The sequence below is a fragment of the Symsagittifera roscoffensis genome, chromosome 5, assembly GCF_963678635.1.
Source record: "Symsagittifera roscoffensis chromosome 5, txSymRosc1.1, whole genome shotgun sequence".
NCBI classification, from domain to species: Eukaryota; Metazoa; Xenacoelomorpha; order Acoela; family Convolutidae; genus Symsagittifera; species Symsagittifera roscoffensis.
In genome coordinates, this window is record NC_087066.1 from 54,128,296 (window position 1) to 54,151,082 (window position 22,787).

Here is a 22,787-nt window from a genome sequence, read left to right on the forward strand (position 1 = left end):
ACCATTTCTTTTAAATTTTTTTCGACTTATCAGATATGAATTGTGAAAAAGTTTGAAAGCTGGCAAAACCGTAACTGCTTTTACGGTACCTTTAGGCTCTTAAAATTTTGTCTGCTTCAGGTAACTTGAATAATGCTGAAGCAAAAATTCAAAATGCTTCTGGTTTTGCATACGAAAAGCTTGCATATCCTCATTTTGTAAGTAAATTTTGTTAAATGTTGTAACTAGCTACGCGAAGTTGGAACAAACTAATTGCCTTGCTTATATTTTGAATTTAGCTCCTATTCTTTTGCTGCCTGCGATAAGCGTAAATAGCAAGTTGGTTTTATAGGTCGCATTGATTATCCCAATATCGTTTAAGTCACATTTTTGAACTCTCTAATTTCACAAAAAATAATCAGTCAGACTTAATTTTTAGTTTAGAGCTGATGTGGTTTCAAATATTCCATCAAAACAATTCTGAAAAATTTGCCTGCGGTGCAGAAATTAGGTCAGAATAAAATCGTTACAGTGATTTGGGAGACCTTTTTTTGAAAATCCTCCACCCTCAAGAAAATCCTAAATGCGTCCCTGATGTGATGGGTCTTCAGTCTGATCTGAACTAGATGTAAGTTTTGGGAAATCAAGAAGTACGCTGAATCTAATATACTATTTATCTTACACAGCCCAAGAAAGTTATAGAAGGGCAAAAAATCCGAAAATTTGAGCAAACTGTTTCAAAGTTTCTTTTTTTCAAAAATTTTAATTTTTATATCGTAAAATTTACCTTTTTGGCTATCAACCAAAATTATATTCTCCTATACAGACTTAGATATTTTACTCTTCTAGAATTTTGTTGGGTTGTGTAAGAGGCTTCTTTTGATATAGTTTTTTTCATCAAATAACTTGTCAGCTTCTGCGTAGTTTTTAATTACCTAAAAAGCTAAAAGTACTCACTTCGAGATAAAATTTTGGTTGTGAATATCGAAAAAATAGGATCATAATAATTCATAATTAATTGTTTTTTTTTAAATATTTTTTGTCTAATTCTAATACATTTCGCGTTTTTTTTTAAAATTGTTCATTGTCTGGATATTTTAAATCATCACTGAAGTCGTTTCACTTTTCTTTTCAGTCATATATTAGCAATCTCCTTCAAGAATAGGGGCAACTGTTAAATAGATTATGTTAACGGAATTTTCCACCAATCAGAATGTAGCAAAATTCGGATAACATAGAATTTTCTGATTTTGTTCATAGGGGTGGCATCTTTTAGTAGATAACATAGGCGGAGATAATTTTGTAGATCCATCAATTATAACTTCAATTCCTCTCAATCACAAAAAGTTTTTCTTTGCTGAATCAAACAATGACCAATATTCAACAAGAAAAACATGCGCAACAGTTTTGTTGAATAATAAAAATTAAATGTAACAAATACAAATAAAGGTGAATTTTATGACGTCCTTCAGATAAAATTTCCGAAGATAAAGTATAATTTCTCATAACGTATTTGAGCTTAGGTTATTAAAACTTGAAAATTGATATGAATTTACTAAACATGATGCAAAGGCACTTGGGAGGATTATTTATTACCCGCCCCATATTGATTTAAATCGGATTGTTTTGCTGCTATTTTCCCCCTAGGGTGCCTATCAATAAATTGCCACTCCATAAAGAAAAACTTCAATTATTAAGCATATGCATATTTTAAACCTAGTAAAGATTTCCCCTTTTGCAAAAGGGGGCATAGTTGAAGAGACCCTTTATAACTGATGCCCATTTCGTCGGGGTAAGCGATAATCATTTGAGTGCAGCAAATTAACCCAGCCTCGAACGCACTATAATACTTTTGCCAATTTCCAATTTTCCATTTGAGCGGGAAAAACCTGAATTAAAGATTAATAATCTAAAAAAAGGTTCTGCAACTGTTTTCACGAATTACTTCTGCAAAGACTAAACAAGATTCTAATCCTGTCAGTTTTTTTTTCGGAATTTGATAAGAAAAATTCAAAAATATCTTCGTAAAATGATAATCATTGGCATTGATTAGATTCTGTACAAACTAAAGAAAATATAATTGCAGCCTAAACAAAACATTTAATCGAAATCACCGAAAATATTGAAGAAGGACTCAACAATATTTCTCCAAAAACTGATATCAATATCAAGATTCTACAAATCAATAATTGACAAAAAAGTAGCTAGAACACAAAATAGCATTGTGATCAGACGAGCTAAAAGGCTCTTCAGTTCGCCAAAAGCAAAAATAGTTTCCAGATAGCCCAAAAAATTTAAATTTTTAAAATTATTTGTCAACAAAAAATTTCTATTTTTTTAAATGCAACAGCCCGAATGATTCCCTAATTGAAAAGCAGGATAATTTAAACCCCCCACCCCCATCGCAAAAGGAACTAACAATTTGAATACGCTTACGACGTTTTTTAATGAATGGACGTTTTTTAAGGATTCAAAGCGGTATTGGTTGAAGGTTAAAAGCGATTCGAAGAGCCCATTAGAAATTTTAACTGATCTGAAAATCTTGCTTCAACCTATATCTATACACAGTGAGAGTTAATGTGTTGTGACTCATTTGAATTTTGAGGTCGGTGTAATTGGAACGAGTTGAGGCGGCAGTTGTCATGCATATCTCGTCCCCCCAATGCAACCCCGTTGGTGTCCGCCATGCCCAAAGTGTCTCGACATCTCCGCATCTTCAGGGCAAGTTTAGTGACACAGTCCTGTAAATGATCAAATTTTTTTTGCTTTTTAAGACTCTGGCAAATATAATTGCAAACATTTTCTGACAGACTAGAGACGGATCTCAGAAAAATTTAGCTATTTTTTTTTACTGAAAACCATTTTTTCTGCGCAACCCTAAAAATTGCGTTAATAAAGACCCGACATAAGTCGACTACTTGGCAATAAAAAAACAAGTCGAATTCTATAAAAAAGTATTCATGCTTTGTATTGAAATAATATAATCACCGAAGCAGTTTTAAGGTCTTTCCAATTTGCGTTATAGTGTTGAAATAAATTAAACGGAGCAAACAAATTAATTAGACCTGAATTTTTAAATGCCCTTTCCTGGAAATGGGTTGAAAGTGGATTTAATGTGAAATGTTAAAAATGCTGGTAGGCCCAAAGGACCCCCCTCCCTTTATTTTGAGATATCCACGGTGCAGAAAATTTGGTCAAATTACGGTCTTTATAGTGGTTTGGATGAGCTCAAAAAATCAGTTTGGTCGACCTAAAAAAAGGTCGACAAAATTGGCTTTTGAAACTCCGCCCACCCCCCTCGAGAAATTCCTAGATCCGCGCCTGAATACTGCCCAGTATTATCAACGTTTCTGTTGTCGTTGAAAATCCAAATTTCAATCGATCAGGTTCGACCATCATGATCAAACAGCAAAAGATCAGTTTCTGGGGCGTATTACAGAAAAGACTCTTTAAAGAAATTTTACTTCAATGACAAAAAAATCAATTCAATTGCAAAATATTCAATGGCAAAATATATGAAAACAAGAAATATGCTCATTGAAGATTTCTTTGATTGACACTTAGTTAGATTCATCGAGATTTTTTTCCAAAAGTATCCGTCTTCAATACAATTGAACAATTTTTTTGACCCAATGTTTCAAAAACTCTAAACTTTTTTTGAAAGTGTTTTATTCTAGCTCAAATTAAGACAACTTCAGTATGATAGCCTTCTGCCCCCTTTCTGTGCTACTTGATTTTATGGAAAACAAAACACTGGGATCTATATTTCCTCGCCAAATTGAACAAAAACTAAATACGCGACTTGAACAAAAAATAATCGAAATGCTTCATTTAGTTGCAAAAAGTTTGAACGGACAGAAATAATTGAAAAGAGCGATCTGCCTTTTTTGAGCAAATTTTGCATGCAATTTACAATTTTTAGTTCACCTTGCGACATACTTTTTGTCTGAAAAATTAGCTTTTGCGTGCAAAAATTGTCTGAAATAGGTCATCTGCTATTTTAAATTAAGTTTGTATGTTCAACTTTTTTTGCAGTTCTCTATACCTTGAATGTTTTCTGGCAGAAGAAGTAGACGAAAGGGTTGATGGAGTTGTTCATGGTTGCCAGCACGGCGGCCAGATGTTTGATCTTCATGAGGGTGGGGAGGAGGGAGGGGTGGACTGCGAATGCGACGAAGATGGAAATGGGGAGGGAGTAGGCGACGAACGTGGAGCCCACAATTAGAAAGTAGCCACGCAGCAGCTTCACGTTGTGTCTGCAAAAACAACACAACTGGCATAATAATAATAATAATAATAATAATAATAATAATAATAATCATAATAATAATCATAATAAGAATCATGATAAAGATGGATAGAAAAGTGTGCTCAAGTAAACCGCAAGATATTTATTAAAACTTTTTGAACTTATTTGAACTTTCGATTTCAAAAAAAAGAAAGTAGATCGTCTTTAAACTCCATGAATTTTAAAGAAAACTTAAAATTATGATTCAAATTTTAATAAATTCAAAAACAATGATAAAACTAATCTAAACGATAAAATTGGAATATAAGATAAGCTTTCGATTCCGGGAATTCAGAAAAAAAACCATTTGTGAAACTAGAATTCGATCACGTTTTTCGCGAGATTTACGCTTTCGCCGTCCGATAGTGAAGTTTTCCTTCTTTTAACGTAAGGAAGTGAACTAAGGTTAACAAAAATCAAAAATCGAACCGCAAAAAATCAAAATGAACAAATTTTGACATTTTTCTTAAAAAATTACAACTTTCCTCAAAAAATCAATCATCAAAAATCAATCATACACTTAATGATTATGCTAATGATCTTTATAATCATTATCAAAATTATAATAATCACGATCATAATAACCATAACAAAAATAATTATCATAGTCCAGAAGAAAAATTATTCATAACAAGGATAGTCGGTTGCTGTGCAAGTAGCACAGAATGTTTCGACCATTTTCATAAAAACTACAAAGAAAAGGTCTTCCAATTAGGGTCGTTTTTGTACGTGGTGTGATGATGAAGTTATATAAACGCAAAAAAGTTTAAAAAAATAGGCGTAATCGATGACAGTTGTTTGTCTTCAAAAAGAGAATAATAACCAAAAAATGAAGAAAAAAATTTTAAAAAAAAATTCAACTTTTTTTTTGTTTTTTTGAACAATAATTTTCTTTTTCTTTAACAAAATTTTCTTGCCAGGGCAGTGCCAAATAAAGTTTTCAAAACGAGATTATTTTGGAAATGTAAACTTTTTTTAGGCCTAGATGACCTAGAATTTAGCAAGTTATCCTCACTTTATTTGGTCGAAAACAGACAAAAACCGGTTTAGACAACTTAGACAAAATTTTAAAACTGGAGACAAAACGCCGACGGGAATTTAAGCCAAATTGTAAATTTTAGGGCTTTCAAGCCAAAAATTATCTCAAAAAGTCAGAAAAAAACGACTGATTTTGAGATTATTTTGAATAATTTCTCAAGTTGATTTTTCTTTTACAGTTAAAGGCTTTTTTGATGTTTAAGAATGCCAGATGGAAACAGCGTTTTGAGGTGCTTGTTATGTTGAAATTTCTGCCTGAAGTGTTATCGTCTTGAATTCTTGTCGGCCAGTTGTCCTAGACCCATGAACACGAATCAAAAGTTTTTCAAGAAATTTGGTCAATCGTCTATGAAAAAGGATACAAAGAACAAAGCAAAAATGAAGTAAGTGGCGTCTATGGCTGTTTTCAAGTTTTTTTTTGGTAAACTTTGATACAAAACACGTATTTCAAAATGTACAGATAAAATTTAATCTAAAAAACACTGCAAAAGGAAAGCAAAACAATGAAAATTTCATTGAAAAGGAAGATGCAGCAATTATTAAAAATTCAAAAGTTTAGTAAGTGAGTTGTTTGTTTTGACAAAAATGTTTTTTTACCACACTAAAATTTTTCTGCATTCAAATGAAGCTTTATATTATATCAAAAACATCTGAAATTTAAAAGTCCACTACCAATTGTTTTCTAGTGGGGGTCAAATCACTTTAAAGATTTTAGTTTTTTTTCACGATTAAATTTTTCTTTTCTATTTATAATTTGTTTCAGGCCGACACGATTAACAACAAGTCTATTTTGTTGCCGCTTTCTTTCATTCTGCCCCTTTGAAGAAATTACGCCGATTTTGCCAAATTTGCTTTTTCGGTTGCTCTGCTAATTAATGCTTGCTTCTCTTTCAGCTCTCAATTATAACCGACACATGAGCGGAATTTAGTGGGTCCCCATTTTCATTCCAAACTGATAACAAAGTTGCTCGTATCACGGTCACGTCGTGAAATTTCTGCGACATTTTTTTGGAAATTTTTGATGCAATATTTAGGAGAGTTAATGTAATTTCAAAAAACTAATATTTTTCTATTTAAACTTTAATAATTTCCTCCAACACACTATGTATAACGTCTGTTAAAAGTTAGTTTTTTGTGCGTCTGTCAAACCAATAGTTGACTCAATTAGCATAAGTCAATTCAATTACGAGTACTTTTTAAAAAATGGAACAATACGGATGAAATTACCGCCTACGCTACGATTTGAATTTAATGGGAAATTTTACGCGCATTCAATCATCTCAAACTAGCCAAATTGACATTTTTCGCTCCATTAAAATTCTACATTAAAAGTTCGCAGGGGAAATATATTTTTTTCGTTCATGAACTCAGGCATCCATAATTTTCAGGCGATACAAACAGCAACTGTCAGTCAAAAATGCTTAACTAGAAAGTCGAACTTTGTCTGAAAAACAAACAATTATCCTGCTTTTTCGGCGAAAGCTGGAACAATATTAATCTATTAGTGATCTTGCTTTTTGACAAAATGTTTGTCATGTAATTTTTATTCCGACTCTCGAAGACCAATTTCACAAAAATCTTTGCTCCCTTGGGAGCTCGATCCCGTGATTTGCATGGGCGCTGGAGGGTGAGCACAACACCATAGTTTAAAGCCTTTAGTCTAGCTAAACTGCTTGTTTTAAATTTTACATGTGGCGAATTATCAGGCAATACAAAATCGTTCCAAAATGAACTAATGGTATAAGCTATTTGGTCTTATTATTCCAACTTTTTTACCGAAAATAACGGAATATTTGTGCTCGGGGCGTTTTTTTTTCTTCAGACATATTTCTTTTTTGGAACTAGCAATTTTTGACAAAATTTTTATATCATTCAAAATGTATTGTTGTCGATCTTGAGCTTGAATTTAAAAAGATGTTTCACCTGTGATCTTTTTTCATATATTTATGGGGGTTTAAAGATTGCCTTTTTGCCCAATTTGGGACAAATAACGCGCGATATATTTCGCGCTATTAAGGCTTAAGCGAAGACTTAATCAGTTTTAGAAATAGTTTCAAATTGGTTGAAGGAGGCTTATTTGCGATAATTGACGTGTGACTAGGAGTGAAATCTACCACTTTGTTTTTTATTTGGCATTAAAATTTTTAACTGTACAAAAAATGGTCACAAGTGAAATATCTTCTAAATTTGAGCTCAAAACAGCAAAAAAAATGATATCAAAAATTTTTGATAGTTGAAAAATTAAAATTTATTTGAAAAAAAAAACTAAAATGAATGTAATAAAATAATAGCAAAGTGGGGCCTTCGGTTTGTAAGGGGTTCGAATCCCTTAGGAGGAAGTAGAGCGTACTCCCCCCCCCCCCTTAAATCCGCTCTTGCATTCAATATGCACTTGCACTAGGCTGATGTCATGATTAAAACAAGACTGACAGATGCTTAGCATTTTTTCCATATTTCTGGGTTTCAATAAGGCGCCATGAGTCTTTTTAAGTATTTAGTCTAAGAAATTGCAAATCTCTTTAAAAAGATTAATATGGAAAAATTCCCAGGCGAAGGGATGAATTGCCAATTTACACGTATAATTAGAACTTCGCGCAGGGGTTTTGAGGCTTCAGTTTTGAAACTTCGCGCAGTTTCAGGTTTTCAATTGGTATCATTCATACTATTTTAGGCGCCTTGTGTGTTTTCAGCCAAAGTCTACAAATATCGAAATCTCTACAAAGATAGAAATTAAAAACACTCGCGCGCTATCGGCTGAATTTCCAAAGTAAGTTTATAGTTGAAACCTCGCCTAGGGCTGTTTAAGAAAAGAGACCCGGTTCAAAAATCTAATTAGAAACTAATTCTAAATTACCATGTGCGGAGAAGCCGACTTCAATTCCCTCTTCAAGAACTCGACACTATCATAGCCCAAAGGGTCATTTCTCTAGTTCTATTTTAGAACACCCTGTTTTGGCCAAGTAACGCTAAAATGGTTATAAAGGTGCCATTCTCATTTTTATGGTATAGAGCACCCACCAAAAAAGGAAAAATTGGCGTGCGGAGAAATTTGTGTCTAAATGTGTCAAAATATAAAAAATTGCTTAAAACAAACCGTGTAAAATTAATTGGTTCAAATTCTTTCAAAAAAAGATCGCAAAATACTTTTGATTGAACTGAAAAAGAAAGTGACGAAGTTTTAAACTAATTAATACCACCTCAATTTTTAAATATTCGATTTCACTCAAACAGTTTTTTTGCCTTGCTTTAAAAAGATATTCCGCCGTGATATAGCCCTCAAGCTCCAAAAACATTTTAAACTGTCATCTGAAATATGTTTTGATCGCAAATTGAGTGAAACATCATTAAATCTACAAATTTAACCCCAATAAAAACCTGCGAGAAAATGAAAAGGTAGAAAAACATCACTTTGGAACCGCCAGACGTTATTTGAATATTATTTTTGAAAAATTGGCTGGTAATTTTTACAAACTCTTTAAAAAATTTTTTGAAAAATGAACTATGTTCATCTCTGTAAGAATACTTTTGTTTGATTTTAGTTTTTTTTTCCGCAGAAATTTTCACAATTGACGGAGGAGACTAACAGAAAAAGAAGGAGACTAAACCTATCCACTCCCTACTTAAGCTTCGATGATCTAAGTAAAATTTAACGAGGGAAGCTTTTCACGTCAAATAGAATTCGCTGATGTCTTTTGTTCATGATTTCTTAAATAAAAGAGCAGTTAATCCGCTCTGTTGGTTCAATACGCATGAAAAAAACAACCTCAGAAAAAAACAATCAGCAGAGGAAATGCAAATTAATTAACAGCCACGAAGTATTTCCAAAATGATTTCAAGCCAGGTTGCGTTTACGACTAATATGCGACTGCACACTGATTATTTTAATTGAAAGCCCGGCCGGGGTTTGGTATTGCGGCGAAGTTAATTGCTTTTCCATTAATTGTTTCGGAAAAAATTCCAATTTTGGAACAAAACTGAGCCAGTTTCTCTTTAGATCTGATCAGAAAAAAAGTCAGAGATTGAATATTGGAAAACTGTAGCAATTCTGAATCGCCGAAGCTCCGGAACACAAAAATGAATTTAAGAAATTTTTTTTTTATAAACCCTGATCCGCTAATCTATGATTGTCACAAACAATATGAGATTCTATGACGTAACAATTGGTGGGTTTTCTATGATGTCACAAATAATATGAGATTCTATGATGTAAAAATTGATTTGAGGTTCTATGATGTCACAAAAAAAGTGAAAATACACTTTAGTTTTCAGCAAGCAGGAGCGAATCTAGGATTTTCTCAAGGGTGTTGGCGGATGTTTAAAAAAGTTTCGAACATATTGTAACTTTTTTTAGTCGGCCAAAATTAATTCTCAGAGCTCTCAACCATATTTTAGCCCTTTTTTAAAAAAAAAACACTAAAAACCCTACATAGTCAAAAATTGTTGCACCGCAGGCAACTTTTTGAAAAAAGCCAAATGATGCGTTGTTTGGCATTTTTTAGACAGTTTTGGCCATTAGTATAATGTATAGATTGGCGCCAAAGGCGCGCTTAGAAAATTTTTAAAACGGATATCTCAAAATAGTACAAATGGGGAACATTTTTTTGTCCAAGTAGGGCTTTTAGTGTTCTGGGACCACTCCTGGTCAATTGCTCTATTTATTACATATTTTTGTCAAGAAAATTTTTTGAAAAAAAAAATGCCCAACCATGCTCTTTTGAAAAAAAATTAGACCAAAAATACGCATTTTGTTGCCGCTCATTGCGCCCTCAAAAAATTTGTATATATTTGCGCTGAAGGTGCCTTTAGAAACGGTTTGGGATTAGCCAGTCAAAAATGGAGGTCTTAAAGTAGTATTAAAAAAGTTACCCTTCGGGTTGTCAGTGGGCCAAATTTAGCCGGTAAAAATTGTTAATTGTTAAGAAAAGCATAACAAGATTTAATTTCGGGTCGCTAAAATTGATCAATTTTTCAATTACATGAATTCAAAAATGAGAAGTTCTAATTATTTTGAGTTAGTTTTAAAAACTCTACAACATCTTTTTACTCTAAAAAACAATTTAAAAATGTAAGGACAAAGTAAACTAATCAAGCAAAAAGTTTTTAAAGCAAGTTTTCGAGGCGAGGAAGCTTTGACAATTGTCAAGCTATTTCTAAGAGCAAGCCGATTCGAAAAACATCAATTTTGTTCAGCAAATTAATCAAACAAACAAAAATTCAACCACTCCAGTCAATTCAATATCGAATCGGTTTGCTAGAAAAATCAAGCTATTCAAAGCAGCTATTTAACTGACATAACCCCAAAACTTTTCGGGCTATTCCATCGAGCGAATCAGTTTGATAAAAAAAACTCGACGCAAGTTTTTTGATCGATGAAATTTTGAAAACTTTCAGCTTAATTCATAGAAGGCATCATTTAGCAAAAAAAACGTTCAGTAAGCTGTTCAACCAGTAAGCTATTTGTTATAAATGTTTCAATTCATCTCATGGGCTGTTTTTTTTTTCAAAGCAAACTACTGAGGCGACGAAGTTTTGAAGTAATTTAGTTGTTTCTGAAAATTGAAAAATTTCGAGAACTATCTAAGTGTTTTCCAAGCAATTTTGCCAGTCGCTAAAACTTCAAATTTTTCATGTTGATATCAGAACAAATGTTTTTTAAACGTTTAGAACAGAACTTTTTTTCAGCGAGCTTCTCACTGACGAAACTTGGAAATGTTTCGTTCAGTTTCTATGGAAAACCAGTTCGCGGAGCTTTCAATTTTTTTTCAAGCTTTACAATGGTAGAACTTTTGAAAATTTCCAGGTTATTTCACAAAACGGATCTGTTTGCAAAAAAAATCAAGTATTTTCAAGCAACTTATTCAAACGACGTTATTTTAAAATTTGACAAGTAATTTCCTAAACCGAAATGGTTCGTATTAAAAGTTTTTTTAAGCAAGCTATTCAAGCCATGAAGCTTTAAATTGTTTCAAGAAACGATTTGGTTTACAAAAGGCTAATTTTTTTGTGAAGCCAGCTACTCAATTGACAAAGCTTTGAATGCTTTCAATTATTTTCATAGAAAGAATCGATTTGCGTGTTTTTTCGAGATAGTCGTAAAAATTTCCAAAACGTCAAATCTACGGGTTTTTGTGAAGTGAAGTTTGGATTTGCAAGCCATTGAAAGTTCAACTCAGAATGGAATTACATCCCCGTTTGCATTCAACGAGGACTACAAAGTTTTGAATTTAAATTTTTTTTCGTTTTTTTTTCAGTTTTTCAGAATATTTTGAAAAATTCATTAAATCCTTCGTGCCTACATGTCTAAAAATTCTAAACTTCAAAAAAAGTCACCTTTTGGCAAAAAATAGCAACTTTAAACTACAACCCGTTAGCATGCAAGTACGTCTATAAAAGTTAGAATAAATAATTACTTTCGAGTTTTTTTGAGGTTTTCAGAATGTTTCGAAAAATTCAAAATTTTGAGCTCTTTCAAGGTAAAATTTTACCATTGGAATAAAAACCCAAGTTTCAGACCCGTTAGCATACAACCACGGGTACAAATTTGGAATCACTACCTTTTTTTGCATTTTTTTAGAACTCTTTGCTAGATTGTTGTATTCGTCCATTTCTGCTAAAGTACAAGATTATGAAAGACTAATTTTTGGTTTAAGATGTGCGACACCAAACTAAATTTGCATTAGCATGCAAGTAGGGGTAAAAATCTTTGAGATAAATTTTATCTTTTTTTTTCTATTTTTTATACCTAAAAATATCCCGGTTAGTATGCGCCCAAGGGTTCAAGTTTTGTGTTAAATTTGTAAATCAAAACGATTCAATCAGAGGCGGATCTAGGATTTTCTCGAGGGGGGGGGGGGCGGATTTTCAAAATTTTTTTTCGAAAATTCCTTTTTTTTTTAGGTCGACTGAATTGATTTTTGAGCTCTCCCTAAGCATGGTTTAGTCCCTTTTTTGGCAACATTTTCTGCGCCAATTTGAAAAAAAAACAAACCAAAAAAGGTGTTTTTAGGCACTTTTTGGAAAATTTTGACCAAAAAAAATGCGTTTTTTCGGCGCGCGCTCCCATCTCAAAAATAGAATATATTGGCGCCAAAGGCGCCATTAGAAAAATTTTAGGGTCGGTGGGCCAAAAATGGATTTCTTTCGGCAGGGGGTCAAATCCCTGAGAGGGGGGCGTCCGCCATCCCCCCCCCCCTAAATCCGCCCCTGGATTCAATGGTTCTCAAATTTTCAAGATAATTGGACTAGACATTAGACCTTGACCTAAATAGACCTTTAATTTAAAATTATCCAGACTTTGGACTGAAAAAATCTTTTAGAACATTCATTCCTTTCACTTAAGCAAGGTACTTAACGCCTTATTTTAGCCATTGTCCGCAATAAAAACTGTAAGCCCGGTAAACATCAATCCACAGTTTTTAGCGTTGAGTTTAAATATTAGACTACAAACGAAGGGTGGTTTGAAGACGAAACATATTTCCCTGATACATGCAGTTTTGCTTTATGCAATCAACGGTCTTCGGATTTTTGTATGACTTAGTGAATTACTGTTAACTCGCTTCGAAGCAAAATAACCAGATTCAAATTTCACCATTTGGAGAGGAGCTAAGTTAATTAAAAGTTAGAAGATAACCATGGTAATCTGAAGCAGCTCTTTCTTCGCTGTCATTAATTATGCGAACTTATTAGTCGAAATTTAATCATGCTCTCCGATTGCATTGGAAATTTTTGTATATGAACTAATTACCCAAACACATGATCCCCATTTTCAGCCTTGTAAAACCTTTGATAACGCTACGGTGGGTATTCACAAGTACCAAAATAAAAAATCAATCGCGTTAGTACCAAAAAAATTCAATTGGCCATAGACTACTAAGCCGACTATTTTAAGCTCTTGGTTTCAGGTCGCCGGTGGGCGCACTATGCGCGCGTCGCCGCTTTGTGGCCATAACCGGCTCTAATTTTCGTAATAGAGTCCTATACTCTGTTGGCAAGCTCGCAACACGTTAACGCGACTACGACAGTCACTATTCTGCTGTTTAGTTTTCTTCAGTTTGATTTGTAGAAAATTAAGGTAATTATTTGTTGGCTCACAATCCGACCAATCAAAAATCGATTTGATTAATTTTGGTACAAATGGGACCGATTTTTCATTTTGGTACAGATGAACGTTGGAGCAAATGGGACTTCACCAACGCTACAATTATGATGTGTATGTATTGCTAGATGGAAAAGAAAAAAACGCGCGTTGAAAAATTTATTAGGAATACGTACAAAACGAAACAAGACTGCTCGTATCAGGGCGAAACCCTGAATGTTCCGACTTAAGGTTTATGGAGCCGAAATAACATTAAAAAATTCAATGAAATAAAATAAACTGATTTTTTTTCTGAATTTGAATTTTTTTATGAAAATCATCCCCCCACACGCCATATAAAGTACAAAAGGATAGATTTCGCTCCTTGTAACAAACGATGTATGGCAAATAAGCTTCTTTTAGTCAATTTGGAACGATTTCTAAGACGGATTAACTCTCCGCTTATGCGTTAATAGCGCGAAATATATCGCGCGTTAATTGTCCCAAATTGGCCAAAATGGCAATCTTTAAACCCCCGTAACTTTACAAAAAATGATCACAGGTGAAATATCTTTTCAAATTTGAGCTCAAGACAACAATAGCTTTCGAATGATATAAAAAATTCCGTCAAAAATGGCTAGTTAAAAAGTCAAAATTTGTCTGAAGAAAAAAAAACCCACCCCGAGCACAAATATTCCGTTACTTTCGTATCGAAAGTCGGAACAGTGACTATTGTTGATTAAATGGTGTCGTTAAAAACAGAAAGGCCTGGTTGGGTCTCGAACTATGGAGTAAAATAAAGTTTTCACCTTCACATCCAGATACAATTGTGCCAAAATGTATGCTATTGAAGCCTATTTTTTTTGCATTCCTTAGAATTGACCCCTTTGGTTTTTTGTGGGCCCTCGTTGTTTTTTTTTCAAATCAAGGCTGTTTAAATTGTTCAGTTAAAAAAGAAAAGAAAATTGAAAAAAAAACAACAAAAAATGCGTAAACAAAAAGCAATCCAACTTAATCAACTGAATCATCAGATTTCGGCTATTTTTAATTGCGTATTTTTGAAACACTGTAGAATCAGATTTGTTAATGTCTTAAAAAGCGAAACCAAAACGCCCAATTTGTTTAGATTTTCTTATTGGAAAAATTATGAATAAGAAAAATAAAGTTAATAAGGATGCATAAAAAAGCTAGATAAAAATTCAATTCTCAAATTTAAATTAAAATGCGCCCTCTATACTCTTGTGTTAAATCGTCATTGTGAAAATTTACTTGTTAAAGCATTTCAAAACAGTAAATACGTAGAATGCACAGCAGTTGATAATACCCGTATAACGACCTTCAGCTTTTATACCCCTCAAACCCAGTCGGGCTAAATTGACTACATATTGTGGGGGCAGACAAAAAATCTACATTGCGAGGCATTTGTTAGTGAAATCCACATCAATTTGGTTTTTGGATTCCGCAGCTAAATTTTAACCTGTTAAAAAGCTCGTCTCGGGGATCCACAGACACATACACAGAAAAAATCTCTGTGTCTATAAAAGGTGCAGTTTTGCCTGTGATGCGACAACTAGCAAAAAAAGACATCCGACTATCATTAAAATACAACTCGCAATATAATCACCACCGCAATCGTGCCGTGTTGCGAGCTTGCCAACAGATGGTAGGACTTGCACGACCTTTAGAGCGCTTATCAGCGCGAAACATAAACCAAAATTCTTAAGTTATAAATTAATTTTGAAACTGTATGCGAACTGTCGCTTTCCTTAAACTTTTCGAGGTGGTTTTTGTGGGGAGTTGCTTTGAGTTATTTCGAGTTTTTACGAGTTGTTACGAGTTATTACGAGTTATCACGAGTTATTACGAGTTGTTACAACTTGTTGCGAGTTGTTATGAGTTGTTACAAGTTCTTACAAGTTGTTACGAGTTTTGTCTCGTAACGGCGAGTCCACTAACCCCATGTCGTCGCTGTTTTGCACGTGTGGGTATGCTGATATCATGCTCTTCATCTGGTCGTGGGCTGATCGGAACACGAGGAAGTAGAGATATGCGATGGAGAGGAAGCCGAGAAGGAGGTAGCTGCCGAACAGACTCATGAACAGAGGCCGAGGACCCACTTGTTCACACTGCATCAACCACACGAGGGGGGCAAACAGTCCCGCCGGAACAAGCCTATTACAGCACCACAATACTCATTACCAGTAGCGGATTTATGGGGGGGGCAGCATCTACAATGAGTCATTACGCAAGATATGTGGTTATTTTCTGATATACGTCCCAAAAACTACCCGGGTCGAGGTCCCAGACTTATGTCCAGACTTTGAGAGTGGCGCCGCATCCGGATTTAGAGTCGGATTTCGCATCAGGATTTAGAGTCGCGCCGCATCCAAATTGCATAGTCGCACCGAGAGTTTGAGTATGGAAAGTCTGGACATGAGTCGCGCCGTGGGCCGCAAAAGTGTGGACACACCAAAATTTGGTTGCAAAAGTCTGGACATGAGTCTGGGACTTCGACCCGGCTACTCTTTTGCTACAGTGAAAATTTGAAGATGATGCTCGAATCTGATTGGTTGAAATCATAATCGAAAGCAAAAAGAAATCTCAGCGTTTTCAATACAAACAAGCCTAATTGAGAAATTTGATAAAATGGACCGTAAAGCAGAAAAGACCCAAGATAAAAACCAGGTTTAATAGTTTAGGTTGAAATAGCTGATCTGTGTCATAATTCTTACAACAAAGGGAAAGCGTCTGTGACTTATACAATTTTGATGTCTTAGGTACTTAAGCAGCCGCGGGTCTAAGGTTTCATCGAAGAGTGGGAAATTTTACAAAAAACGTTCAAAAAGCCAATTGACCGTTTTTTTAGGTCAACGAAGGAGTCTTTTCGGTTAAACCCTCCTAAATGATGAAAATGTATATGAAAATTTTTAAAAAAATTGGAGTGATTTTACTCAAAAATAGAGGAACTCATATCCCGAGCTCTAAGGCAAGCTAGAAAGATGCAAAGAATGCAAAATAAACAGTTTAAAAAAAGCATTTTGGCATCTATTTATGACATTTATGTGCAGAAAACTGCAACAAAATAGAGGAAAAAAAGCTAGTTAGAGGCCAAATGAAGTAGAAATGTTTCGTTTTGACTAGTCCCATATTTATATCTTGCATTTCCTAGTGATATCGACCCACTTTTGTTATAAGATTTTTCAGTTTCATCTAGGGGGGAAGGGGAGGGGGGAGGGGGTATAACCGAAAAGACCACAAAAAAAAAACGATTTTTTGGGCACTCCCAAACTACTATACAAACACAATTTGCCAAAATTTTCTGCTTCGTCAACAAAATTTTGAAAATTAGGCCACAAACGCCATTTTTCGGATTTTTTTGCAAAGTTTTGACCAAGAAAAAACTCCTCACGATTATTGTGTTTAATGGCGCCTTCAAAAAAATTTTAGGCTGAGGGCGCCATCAAAAAACTTTTTGCCGTGAAATTAACTTTTCTCCCCATCCTCCCAAAAAAAACCGCTTGTGCCCTTAAGCCGATTTCGACGTCTTAACTTCAATTTAGCACCTTTTTGCAAGGTATCACAAAAAAATGCAATTTGTAAGTGTTTTCACAAATAAGCATTGCAAATCACATATCCTGAAAGATCATACGTACTTTGGAAAAAATAACCATGAAAACAAAATATCATTGAGTTGCGGCCAAAACAAAATTAACAGAGTTTCCACTTTTTTATTAGGAAAACGTTGTTCGGATAACTTTATTGGGTATAAAACGCTCAATTATACGTACAATGATTTTTTGATAGATTGCAAATATACTATATGATTCTGAGTGAACCAATCAGGGGCGAATCTAAAATTTTTTTGAGGGTGAGGCGGATTGAGATTGAATTGAGAAAAACATTGAATTTTTTACAATAAGACAATATACGAAGCTATACAAATTTGAGTCTTCGACAGAAAATTTGTCAGTCACAGCCTCCGATTTTGATTTCCACATCTTTGTGGATGTAAATAAGCGCCGAATTTGCGAGTCGATCCACCTTCATATTGAAGCGGAGGTAACTTTTTATTAGTATCATGCTCGAAAAAGAGCGCTTAGTAGTGCATACAGTCACTGGGAGGGTAGCACCAATCTTTATCAACAGACCTCCCTAAATCCGACCCTGGAACCAATTACAAACAATAATTTTACCCGGTTCGAGGTGTTCGATTTATCTTTGGACTTTCTCCACCAAATTCCGGTATGTTTTGACTCTCTCCACCAAAAGTAGCTAAAGTTAAAGTTGCTTCTCGACCGCGGAAGTTGAGTTGCAAAACTGCACGTGGTCAACATTCAGAGTAGAAACATAAGTCGAGCACCTCGACCGGGGTACTAAGTCGACCCTTCAGAATTCATAATTTTTTGTGAATCAATATTTATTACCTGGACTTTGTGAGGTTGGAATCATAATATAGGAATCTTTTATACATTTTAAAACAACCCTGACTATGATCCTGTATTTACCATAAGTAGGCCATGATCCTGTATGGACTATTAACATACCATGATCCGTAGATAAGCATGGGTTTCCATTTTGTAATTAACTGGTAGTAGTGAAGGGGTCTCCTTATGAAGAGGAATCTCTCCACCGCTATGGCCGCCAACTGGGTCAGATTAATGACCACGAAATAGATGCCGAAGTTAGACACCATACACGGGATCTCATTGGCCAATCCAGGGGTGACGTAATGCAGGAAGATAAACATTACGTCATACGTCAGTGACATTACGTCATTGATTGCGAGGGATAAAATAAAGTGATTGGAAGGAATGTTGAATATGGGAAAGTAGCCAAAAACTGCGAACAGTACCCCATTGGCAAGGATCCCGACGAACGCTATGCACAGCCGGATCACGTTTACCAAGACACTGAAATCGAAGTCCTCGACCTGCTCGGCCGAAGAGTTAAAAGGACGAAAAGTGTCCCCTGAACTATTCATCGAAGAGTCGAAATTATCAAGTGATATCGCTTCGCTGGTTCTCTCGTTTGGAATGATATGTGTATCGACCATCGTTGCTTAATTTTGTCGGAACCTGACCCCGATCGTTCAGCAAAACTAGCTGCAGTTGCAAGACCTTCCAGTAATTTTTTTGGGCGTTGAAAAATTTGTCAACGTTTGGGCAAATTTCGATAGAATATCAATTGACAGCTGTATAAAATCTAAAACATCAAAATAAACGTTGCAATCAAAATCAGAGTGCAATTTATCTATAATTAGCGGGAAAAATTTAAAACTTTTGTCGGAAAAAGATTTTTTTAATTTTTTTTCTGTGGCCAAAAAGTAAAAATAAAGTAAGTAAAGAAACCTTCAATTGTCGTTTTTAAACGAATTAAATAAGGTTTTTGCTTCAAAATTTTGAAGTTTTTTGATTTTCGAATTGATACCTACTCATGAACAAAATGGCAAAGTTTCTCATCACAAATTTAAGTTTCTGGATCTATTCGTTTTTTGTGCTCGTGACGAGAAAGTCTTATACTTTTTTCCCACTCTCTGACAATTAAGTTAAACGTGTTACAAGCTGAAAAATTTTAAGTTAAACTAACAAAGTATGTTAGCGGTTAGCTGGAAATTTGCCGGTAACTTTGATGGATCATGATAAAAAATGACAGACACACACATCGGCAAATATCAACCGAGAAAGTCTTATACTTTTTTCCCACTCTCTGACAATTAAGTTAAACGTGTTACAAGCTGAAAAATTTTAAGTTAAACTAACAAAGTATGTTAGCGGTTAGCTGGAAATTTGCCGGTAACTTTGATGGATCATGATAAAAAATGACAGACACACACATCGGCAAATATCAACCGAGAAAGTCTTATACTTTTTTCCCACTCTCTGACAATTAAGTTAAACGTGTTACAAGCTGAAAAATTTTAAGTTAAACTAACAAAGTATGTTAGCGGTTAGCTGGAAATTTGCCGGTAACTTTGATGGATCATGATAAAAAATGACAGACACACACATCGGCAAATATCAACCGAGAAAGTCTTATACTTTTTTCCCACTCTCTGACAATTAAGTTAAACGTGTTACAAGCTGAAAAATTTTAAGTTAAACTAACAAAGTATGTTAGCGGTTAGCTGGAAATTTGCCGGTAACTTTGATGGATCATGATAAAAAAGGACAGACACACACATCGGCAAATATCAACCGTTTGCTCCGCTACTCTTACATGCGACACGAATAGCATAATGCATGTGAATCGGTGTTTGCCGCTACATTGCTTTTCGGATATTCAAACGACCGGCAATAACATGAGCTGGTGTGTTTTTTTCTTGATCCGATCATTTGAAAAATTAGGAGTTACTTGTATTCATCTGTGTTTCTTGGTTTCATCTTTTTTTTTTGGCTTTCCACAAAAAAATCAGCTACCACAAATAATCACCGGAGTGAGGTGAGTGATATATCATTATATCATTTTAATTGCTTTTCAGTCGCAATTCGAGTCACCTTAAAAAATTTTCAACAAAATTTTCCGGTGTCCAGAAAAACCGGTTTGAAGTTTTTGACTTGTCGTCTAATTTGAGCAAGTAAAATGGGTAAAATAGCGGGCTTGTTTATGCCTAATTTAAGCCGTTTACAAAAACTTCCTCATGATTAGTTTTATTTTTACTTGAGTAAAGCTAAGTTTTGGAATCTTTTAATAACCTTTTCGGAACTAAAACTTCACAAATTCAAAATATTTCTGCAAAAAATTGAAAACTGTTAAAAATATTTTTTTGTTCTTTTTGTTTTTCTTGTCAATTTTGTTCAAAAAATGTCCAATTTGCCTTTTTTACTATAATTGTCGCAATTGTCTGAATTTAAGTTTTTTTTGTTCAGATGCTTTGATCACACCACCCAAAAATAACGACACTAATTAAAAAACAAATAAAAAAGCAGCAACTGGCTATCCTTGTTTCATTGTTGATTTTTTTTTGTCTGAATTTCTCATAAACATATCTAGGTAACTTTATGCCAATCAATCTGTATGCCGCTGTTAAGGTTCGCGACCAGTCGTAATGCGGTAAAACTAAAACGCATCTCAAGCAACAGCTAAATTATATGTGCCTAAATTGCGTACGCCAGAAAAACCAAAAAAAAAACCAGAAAAATATGACATTCAGTTAGCTTACTCTAATAAAAAATTTCAAAAAAAACAAACGGGAAACAAGTTAATTTTGGAATAAAGGGGTGACAATCATGAGTGTGGAAGTACAAGAGTGCCAAAAAAATTTAAAATTGCTGAAAATTAATTAACGATTTTTGAAATTGTTTAACTTCCTATCTGATTTTTATTGGGTTTCAAGTCAAACTTTCCTACGTTTTAGAGTAAAAAAATAAAGAACGTTTTGCTGTAGTATTTATCACTTGCAAAAACGATTGACATCAACTTAGAAGCAAAGCTGGCTTGTTGATCCGATTTTCGAACAAAGTGTCCGTTATGGTGTGTTTTTTTTATTCAACAATTTCCGACTTTTTAACTTAAAGCGTGTTTGAAAATTTTTTCGCCATTTTGCTGGCTTGAATTCAAACTCGAAAGTTTTTTTGCCTGTGATCAATTTTTGTTGTGCCTGGACAATTTGAGATAATTAACGCGCGATATATTGCGGTCCTACAACACGCGTAAGCGGTGGATTAATGCGTTTTAATTTGGATTGAGGCAGGTCATTTAGTCTTTATTAGGATACGAAACGCTAAATACATCCCTTTGTAGTTTACATTACCGTGTGGGAAAATGAATTGACGAACAAAAAAACAAGAAATAAAACTTGTTCATTTTTTCTTCTTGTTTTCGATCAATTTGCCTATGTTTCAACCGCAAATCTTTTTAATTGGCCTTAAAACGCAGTTGGAAAATTTATAGCTTAGCTTTGATATACGAGCAGTCTTGTTTTAATTACTGCCAGTAGCATATGTCGAAGTTTTCTCTCATTCCCTTGCTAGTTATTTAGTTTTCACAGTTTTATATTGAATTGAAAAAGCGAAAATTTTTTAGATCGGCTAATAGAATATATAGAAAATTAAAGAAAATAAAGTAAAAAAATAGACACTTTACTTCTTAGGTAATCGGTCCTATAGAAATGGGTAAAATAGAAATGAACTTGATGGACGAAATATGTTCTTTGACATTAAGAAAATACTGTTTTATTTACACCGGCGATTCTGGAAGAGCGTGAGGGGATATTATTAAACAGATAGTATTTACTTCACAGAACTTTTTTACGGCCAATTAAATAGTTTGTTTCATAATCCTCAGGTTAGTTTAGAAGAGAGAGTGATAAAAATTATTGAAAAATTGGTGACGGATTTCTTCGAAGGACTTTTTTGTACCATTTGAGATGATTGATTTTTGCAAAATGGAGATTAATTATTCGTTACCAGGTAAAAAAACACTTACACTTTTATCATTGATTTAGTTTTTTTTACTGGAAGGGTTTTTTCCTAGTTACTATGAAGGAGAGTAGTCAAGATATCCGAATAAAAATACAGAGATTTGGATCAATCCTTAGGGTAGGGCAACTAATCTCTTTCTGCTACCCAATTTGATGTTCATAGGTCTTAAATATTCGCCATTCCGTGCAAAACATTTATGACAAATTGCTAGTCGTACTAACTTTACAGAACCAGTTTAAAAACTTTTATCAGGTATTTACGTCGTCAAGTTGGTAGAACTATCGATTTATTGATTTAAAACAGGAGGGTATTAAAAGTCTCATAACGCACTCTGCATATATTGTATGCAGGAACGGATTTAGGGGGGTTCGGATGCTGAAAATCCGCACCTCCCCTGATAAAGTCGTAAGCAGTCCCTGCCATCAATATAAGGTGTTTGCTTTTAAAATAAAGTCAAAATATGATATATATTCAAAGAAAAATAAATCATCTCTTTTTCATGGTAAAATACTATTCCTCGATTTTTTTTTCAAATACTTCATAATAAACACCATTTATGCAAAAACTTTCTAGGCAATTTTTCTACACTTATAGACCGCATGAAATTTGTATGACACGCATTTTGGTAAAAGTGCGCATATTAACAAGGATTGCCGATTACTGTGCAGGTAGCACAGAATCTTCCGACAATAGTCTTTAGAAAACAGCGGTTTAGAAAGTTTTTTTCCAAACTATAATAGTTTTTCTGCTTGTTGTGATAAAAAGATCTGACGTAAAAATATAACATAGGCATATAAGAGAGTCATAAAAGGATTGGACAAATGAATTTGAAAAAAAAGACTAAGAAAACCAAAAAAAAATTAAAATATTTTTTTTCAAGTTTTTTTTCAGACTTTTTTTGAATTTTTTGAAGTTTTGTTCAAAAATGAAGCCAAAAACTCAAAAATTAATCTAATTTGCTCAAAATCAAGTTTAAAGGTTTTGAATT

General features: G+C 34.0%; 1 protein-coding gene across 1 annotated transcript in view; it reads right to left on the reverse strand.

The window, feature by feature from the left end:
• Nucleotides 1-2,476: 2,476 nt before the first annotated feature.
• Nucleotides 2,477-22,787, reverse strand: part of LOC134846428 (melanopsin-A-like) — a 48,226-nt gene continuing 27,915 nt past the window's right edge. Inside the window, exons 2-5 of the mRNA XM_063863784.1 lie at nt 17,924-18,581; nt 15,336-15,551; nt 4,025-4,235; nt 2,477-2,720 (exon numbers count right to left, since the gene is read on the reverse strand). Of these exons, the coding sequence (XP_063719854.1) occupies nt 2,538-2,720; nt 4,025-4,235; nt 15,336-15,551; nt 17,924-18,432 (1,119 nt within the window). The 5' untranslated portion in view covers nt 18,433-18,581 and the 3' untranslated portion in view covers nt 2,477-2,537. The remainder of the gene's footprint in view (nt 2,721-4,024; nt 4,236-15,335; nt 15,552-17,923; nt 18,582-22,787) is intronic.